Source organism: Nicotiana tabacum, chromosome 11 (genome assembly GCF_000715075.1).
Source record: "Nicotiana tabacum cultivar K326 chromosome 11, ASM71507v2, whole genome shotgun sequence".
Classification (NCBI taxonomy): domain Eukaryota; kingdom Viridiplantae; phylum Streptophyta; class Magnoliopsida; order Solanales; family Solanaceae; genus Nicotiana; species Nicotiana tabacum.
The window spans coordinates 168,639,964-168,647,557 of record NC_134090.1 but is presented as its reverse complement, the minus strand read 5'-3'; the positions used below and the strand labels follow the sequence as shown (position 1 = coordinate 168,647,557).

At 33.8% G+C, this 7,594-nt stretch overlaps 1 protein-coding gene across 2 annotated transcripts; it reads left to right on the top strand.

The window, feature by feature from the left end:
* Window positions 1–790: 790 nt before the first annotated feature.
* Window positions 791–6,926, top strand: LOC107824845 (uncharacterized). 2 transcript variants are annotated; one of them, XM_016651655.2, is made up of 9 exons: window positions 791–1,020; window positions 1,110–1,171; window positions 1,338–1,404; window positions 2,915–2,954; window positions 4,451–4,692; window positions 4,788–4,851; window positions 5,492–5,583; window positions 5,681–5,995; window positions 6,605–6,926. In XM_016651655.2, exons 1-9 carry the CDS (start codon window positions 979–981, stop codon window positions 6,749–6,751), a joined length of 1,071 nt encoding a protein of 356 aa, XP_016507141.2. In that variant the 5' UTR covers window positions 791–978; the 3' UTR covers window positions 6,752–6,926. The 2 variants fall into 2 exon arrangements, with proteins under 2 accessions (XP_016507141.2, XP_016507146.2); XM_016651660.2 differs by having other exon boundaries at window positions 834–1,020; window positions 4,454–4,692.
* The last annotated feature ends 668 nt before the right edge of the window (window positions 6,927–7,594 follow it).

The following is a 7,594-nucleotide window of genomic DNA, read 5'->3' as shown; positions in this document are numbered from 1 at the left end:
TACGTAGAAAATTAGAAGATCCAAGATATGTTTGATAAGTCTGAAGTCATTTTCTTTTAGAATATTTTTTGGTGTTAGGTTGGTATAAGAAAAACATTTAAAATATTTATTTAAAAGTAATAATATTGTTATCAAATCGCAAGTGTTTTTACTGAAAATTTTAAGTACTAAGATTAATAATAATAATAATATCAAAATGTTATTTAGAACAACTAATACAAAAATTAAGATACTTCTAAATGACTTCCGTCCTAAAGTGATAGATGTCATATTACCCCTTTTGATTTTCACATGAAAAATGATTTCATAAAGAAAAAAAAAAAGTATTATCACTTAGTCCGCGTCAGAAACTATTTACTTTCGATAGCCGAAAAAGTGCGTAAAATTTGTATAATTTTTGTATATAACATACAAAATAAATATATATATATATACAAAAAATATATAATTTTTGACTATTATTTTAAAATTGGTTATATAGTGTCATTTTTCAAAAAAAAAAAAAAGGACTCCTACCGTACCAAACAAGCAAACACATTAGTGGAAATAGAATTACAAAAATTTACCCCCTTCTCGGTTATTGTACCAAAAATTAGATCCATGGTTTATCAATCTTTATCACTTAATTATAGTTAATTAATATAGAATCTTACATTAGTTTGTCACTTAAACCCATAAAAAATGAAAGTAATTTGGCACAAACATCAAACTGTTTCTACTATCTAACTAGCATTTAAATATTATCTGTTTCAAAACCCTAATAAAATGAGTTGTCAGTCAGTTGGTCGCAGAGTTCTTTTCCCTCTAGAACGTCTAGGGTTCGAACCACGTCGCTCTCATTTTTTTTCGTTCTTCTACTTCTTCTTCACCATCTTCATTGCAGCTATTTTTGCAAAATCTTCTGCAATTCTGCTTCAGATCCTTTAATTCTCATCCATATTTTTCACAATTTAGCTTCAAGTCCTTCAAATTCTACTTATGGATCCAGATTTACCCTCATCTCCTCCCAAAACCAGAAAGGTTTTCAAATTTCCAAATTTTCTTCCATTATCCTCCAAAATTATTTTCTATGACTAATAGTTTCATTTTTTAACTTCAATTTTTTACAGGTTAAATTTGCTCCGAAAGCACCTCCCCGTCGAAAGAAGCAGAATTCCGTACAACATAAAACGTACTCCTCTTTTATATTTTCCTTCTTCTTCTTCTTCTTCTTTTTTTTTTTTTTTTTTTGCATTTACAGTGTATAACTCTTTTACTGCTATTATTATTATTATTATTATTATTATTATTATTATTATTATTATTATTATTATTATTATTATTATCTATTTTTACAGTGAAGCAGATAGAAATGAAGATACCAATGATAATGAAGCTGCCGAGGCTATTCGGCGCCGTGTTAATGTAATTTACCCTTCCTTTTTCTTTTTAATTGTTATGTGTTTATAGTTTAGGCTTTTAGCACAATGATTAGAGATCGTAGTTCTATTTTGTAGTGTCACGTCTTCAAGTTATAGTTATATGGTACGTAAAAAAGGTATAATAATTATTTTGTATTTATTTTAATGATTTAAGTTACTCAGAGCTGTAGAGTTTGAGCTCTATGAAAAAAAATTTAGATACGTGAAAAATATTTTTATTTTTGCAAAATACTTATCACATAAATTTACTTGTAATTACCTTTTACCTTCATTCATTAAAAAAACATTTTTTTTACTTGTAATCAACTGAGACTCGATTTTATAATTTTTTTTTACATGGTTAGTACATAAAACTTAAAACCCTTATTTAATTATCTTTTTGTCTAGTATTTTATTAGCTTCACTTCGAGAACTGAAAGGAACTTTAGTTGGATATTTGTAGTCAGCCAAGGTCATGTCAGCTCTGACATTTGGTTGGTTTTGCTTTTTGGATTTCAAGAATTTCTTTTTTATTTCTGTTGGTATTTTATCTATTTATATATTTGTTGTAAAATTACTATCCAGCTTTTCATGTAGTAGTAGTATTTGCCTTTCTCCCCTGGTCTTTCATGCTTAAAACTATGTTTCAAGCATTGGAGTTAGCTATATCAATCCTCATATTTCTATCTCGCTTTATACAAACTCTTCCTACCTGAGATTGCATAGCCGATCTCAAGGCCAAATAAGGGAATAAGGCTGTAGTAGGATGATGGTCATTATAAAAATTGTTGTGTCCCTTCGGGGACATTCGATAAAATTATAAAATAGTTGTTTCCAAAAATAATAGAGAAAATAAAGGTGGTTTAGCTGAGGTGGCCCTGTGAATATAGAAAGGGGAAGAAGAAGAAGAGGGAAAGACTATAATGGGGATTCAAATCCAAATGTATGGAACTTTGGAGTGGAGGTGCAATCAATAAGTTTACATCACTTTGGGAAAAAGAGGATATAATGATACACCATTAAAATGGAATTATTACTGAAATTATGTGGCGTGGATTATCTGATAGAGGATTTGAGAGGATGCATTTCTTAGTAACTTTGTGCATCCCATGCAAAAGGGTCGTTATTGATGACAAAAGCTGAATAACAGAAGAACAGACACATTTGTAGACCCGGTCGATCAGTCGATGCCATTTAAACTTGAAAATATTTCTATATGGTCTTTTTCTATTCCCTTAATGTCGCAGGGTTAAAACCAAAAAATATTTGTTGTTTTCTCGATGTTTTCTCACTCTTTCGACAAAACCTTCTCGTGAAAAGTATATTAACAGTATTTTCCGTAATATTAGTAGATGATATACGAAGCATTCGATCCATATAAGCATTTCGTATAGAAGTTATTTCTCAGCTATGTAGTGATAGTTTAGATCATTTTAGTAGTATTTCTGTTACAAATTTACAACTCTAGTCTTCTTAAGTCTTTTTCCAATAACAATTCTCTTTCATCTGATCAGGAGCGCCTGACTAGACAGAAACCTAAAACAGAGAAAAAAGGTAAGCTTTCTCTTCTCCTTATATGATTAATTGATACTTCAGTTCAGCGTCAGTTGTAAAGGTTGATCTCGCTATTCAAGTTTTTATGCATATAGCATAATGCAGGCATAGTAAACAATGAGATACCATTGTGATTAATATGTTGAATGTTTGAGTCTGGTTTTTGGAAAGGGATAGAGGAAAGAGGGGAAATGTTAGTGCCTTCCACCGATCAAAATTGTTTTAAGCCTGAAACGGCTATTGTCATCTGAAGCTAACACATTTTTTACTGTAAGAAATACAAAAATTACTTGATTATTTGTTATGCAATGTCGAAAGACTTGGAAGAAGGATACAGAATTTTCAGGTGCCTGTTAGTTAGCATATCTGGATAAAGCTTGATGATTTCAGTACCCTAACTGGTGATTCTGTAACATGAATCTGATAGTGAATGCTAATTTTTTAGGCACGTCAGTTATTTACTGGTGTGCCTCTTTGGTAAAGATTTGGTGAGTACAAAGTTCTCATCATGCAATTTCATGCGTATAGAAAGTTATAATTGGTGTTTATCTTCTCTATGTGGGGGTTTGGGGGGTTTGGGGGGGGGGGGGATTGTAGCTCATACACTCTATGAGTCCACCAGCTCTTGACTTCTAAGTGACCTTCCAAGTCCTCTTACTTATGCAACCTGCATGGTTTTTTATTTTTTATTTTTTCCCGGGGGCTGGGGTAGGGGTAATAGGGTAATATTGCAATTAAAGCTTCTAACCCAATAATGTTGTTCCATGTACATAAACCTATAACTATGAGCACCTCAATTAGCAGTCAATATTCATTTGAGATTTGTGCTCTATGAAACATCGCTGTTTCTCTCTGCTACTATAATAAGATAGATGGTGCTCATTGTGCATGTGTCTATGGTGCAGACTGCATATGCTAATGTATTAAGGTACTTGATATTCCTGACAAGGAGAAGCTTTTACGTACTTCTCCTTTCAAACAAGATTTTCTAATATGTTCAGATTTATGGAAAAGGTTTTACGTACTTCTCCTTTCAAACAAGATTTTCCAATGTTTGAATCTATAGAAGAGTAAGGATGTTCAAACTTGGATAGAGTTAAATAACCAAGCATTTTTTTCAAAAGAGTGGTACATCATACGTATTTGGGGCCGAAGTTACTGTTTGGATGGTTCCTAGATAGAGATATGCTAGTTTGATCGATCTAGATATGTTTTATGTATCGTGAGGCCTTCTAAATACATAGAATCCCAAATAAGTGGCACATATATTGCATGTGCTCCTGATCTTTGGATGAACAGCTTTGTAGCATAAGGTTGGATTCTGATGCTTTGTCAGGGTTCTGCCATGCAAGTTAGAACCTCCTATTTTCTGGATAAATATGTGCTCCCGAAAGTTTATTTATCATATTGGTCGTTGGCAGTTTTCTCATCCTTATGTTTATGGTCATCAATGATTTTCTTTTTATGCAAATGTATTGGCATTCAAATGAAAGCAGCAGTTGAGGTTGCATTTGCTCATGGAGTAGCATCACCAACTTCCATAAGGACCTTTGGAAAGCCTAAGGAACTCGCTATCAATCGGGGTAGTACTGTGAAAGACCCTGAATCTGATGATAGGATGGACATTGATTCTTCACCTCCTTTACCTTCAAGTATTGAAGCAGATCTTGCTGAAATTTCAGTCAGTAATTCAGATGCTTTATTAAAAAGGAAGAAGAAAGAGTATAAAGAACCTTGGGTAAAGGATTTTCCTACATCACTTCTCTTTATGCACACAAAGCACAAGCCAACGTCCATGAATTTTGACCCTTTTGCTTCTTGATGCTTTGGCAGGATTACCATCATACCAACTATCCTATAACTCTTCCTCTGAGAAGACCTTATGCTGGAGACCCAGGTATTTCTGATTGAACAGAATATCTTTACGCAAAAATACTCTACTCCATTTGCCCCTAATTGACTAGTTTACTTTCCCGTACATTGCCTCAAAAGTATGTCCATTTCTGTAAATTAAAAACTTGTCCCTATAATTGTCCATCTCATATCACCAAACGGAAAATACCTTTCTGTCAGTTTACCATAAAAGTGTGAATTCATTAAAAAAGTTAAATGTCTATCCACTTTTAGACCTTTTTCCACTTTGAATACGACGAAACTTCAGTTTTTGCCTTAATATCGGTGCCTGCTGTAATATACTTAATCTGGGACGTTGTCTTAAGTATTTATCTGTTATAGTAACGTGCTACTGTCTTTCTCTACGATTTCCAACTATTTTGCTGCAAGTGGAAGAGTATAGTTTGGTCCCTCTTGTCAGTGGAGTTGCTTGGGTGCATAAAATTTGTTTCAAATCATATACTCTTTTTAGTGATGAATGTTGATAAAGAAACAAAATTATTGTGCTCCCGTATGTAATAACTGTTGCCTATTAGTGAAAGGATATAGTCTTAAAGAAGATGCTATCACTCTGGTGCTCGTTTCTCTTGTTTCATGTCATGACTTCGCATATAACCTTTATTCCTGTTCTTTGTGGCTTGTAGAAATTTTAGATGAAGCTGAATTTGGAAAAGCTGCAGCAAATGCAGAGTATGATGAAAATAATATACATCCTGCTTCAGAGCTTGGTTTACTGGTATCTGCTCTAGGCAATAAATTGAGAATACAAAAACATATTTTAGTAAACAAAAATGTCTGCACATGGGTTACCAATATGTATGTTTGATTAACAGGAAAAGAAGGACGATGTACAGATTCTTTTTCTTCAGCTTCCGGTTAATTTACCCCTAGCTACCAAAGGAGGTAGAGATACTGCTGGCTGCTTGCCATCGCCTATGCTCAAGGGAAAAGAAGCAGCTGGCACTGCTCCTAGACTTCTTGCCAGTGCAAAGGGGAAAGAGATAGTTGACAGCTCTACAATTTCCAGAAGGCATAATACTGCAAAGGAAGCTTGCAATTTGGAAAAGTTACCTGCGGGGAACATGGGGAAAATGCTGGTTTACAAGAGTGGAGCAATCAAGTTGAAGCTTGGAGACATTCTCTATGATGTGAGTCGCATCTTTCCCTTGCTTTATACAAACTAAAACTTTTCAGTTTGATGATAAATTGTTCTTCTCAGAAACGATTTTACGCTTCTGAAAAGTGGTTAAAATTTTACGACTTCAGTGTGTTTAAGCTAGCACCGTGAAGTGTCCATGAAGGACCCGAGCCATAGATTTTTGTTACACAAAAAACCAAGTTATTTACCCGAGCATGTGTCACACCTTTTTTCTGTTTGTTTTCTTCCCTTATTTCCACTTAGACTTTTGGTTCAAACAATTTGTAAGCTTCCCCTAATGGTCACACAGTAGCCTTTTTGTCGATAACTTTTGAACTTTGGTACTTTGATTTTAAATCCTCGTTCATCTGCCTTGAGTTTGAAGTTTGAGGTAGCAAAGTGATCTGTGCAATGGAAGTGAAAAATAGAACTGCAGTTTTTCGCAAATGTACTCCTTGTTATATTGTTTCTAACTTGTTGAGATTACTACCCTTCTTTTGAAGTTTAGTCGAACCACTGTCAAAGCATTTTACGTCTCCAGCATATGCTTCTCCAGATGCAGTAGCTTGTAACGCTCCTTCGATATGAAACTCCTCTAACAGCAAGAAATTACTTGCAGGTTTCTCCTGGTGTAGATTGCTCTTTTTCTCAAGATGTTGTCGCAATCAATACTGTCGAGAAGCACTGTTGTCAACTTGGGGAAATAGGCAAGCGAGCTGTTGTGACTCCTGATGTTGATTTCCTCTTGAACAATAGATTTAGTTGAGCTAACTAAAACCACTTTACCTTGTCAATCTAGAGTTAGATTTCTTTTGTTAGGGGTTTATCTTGGACTCTTGGTTGGTAAATATTAGTTAGATTTCTAATTTCAGTGGATATGCTGACTTCCTGTACAGAGAAATTATATTCTATGCATCTTAACTCAAAAACATTTTCTTGAAGTCTCAATTTGGTATACCATGGCAAAATTGTTTGAACGATTTGCTTCTCAACTGCCCAAAAGTTTCAATTACCTAAACAATCCTTGTTTTTTCTTCCTTTCTGTTTTGTTCATCTTATGCAGCTACGTAATGATTGGATAAATTCCTCTCGTTACAATGCAAATAAAGCAAAAGTAAGGTATCTCATGCAGCCATGTAATGGTTGGATAAATTCCTCGTATTACAATGCAATTATAGCAAGTAATTGGTGGAATTGTCAGGGTTAAATACTTACTCGCATCGTGTGTTTACTTCAAATCAATTTAATTAATCTTAATAGTTAAAAGTTAAAGTGAAAATACACATTATTTAACCATGGTTAAGTGGTAAATGTGTGTGTGAAAGATAGGTCCCGCATTTATTTTTTGGTATAAGTTTGTAGCGTTATCGCAATTTCGTTTAACTCTTTTACAACTAAATAATGGGAGGATCATTGTTAGTTCGTTGTTGGAGGAGAAAAAACTTTTGAAGGGCCAAAACACAAGTATTATACTTCAGGAGCAATTCATGTGCACTTTGCTTTTCCACTGGCCTATCTACTTTAGCTTTGTAATCACATTTGGAAGGCATGAATGAAGAAAATCACTAATTTATTTTAGCTCTTCCTTTTGTACTAAGCGTTTTTAGCT

Excerpts from the sequence above, each read along its gene's own strand:
- LOC107824845 (XM_016651655.2), top strand. The coding sequence starts at position 979 with ATGGATCCAGATTTACCCTCATCTCCTCCCAAAACCAGAAAG. Across the intron at positions 4,852-5,491 it reads ACCTTATGCTGGAGACCCAG|AAATTTTAGATGAAGCTGAA; the intron begins GTATTTCTGATT and ends TGTGGCTTGTAG. Across the intron at positions 5,996-6,604 it reads TTGGAGACATTCTCTATGAT|GTTTCTCCTGGTGTAGATTG; the intron begins GTGAGTCGCATC and ends AATTACTTGCAG.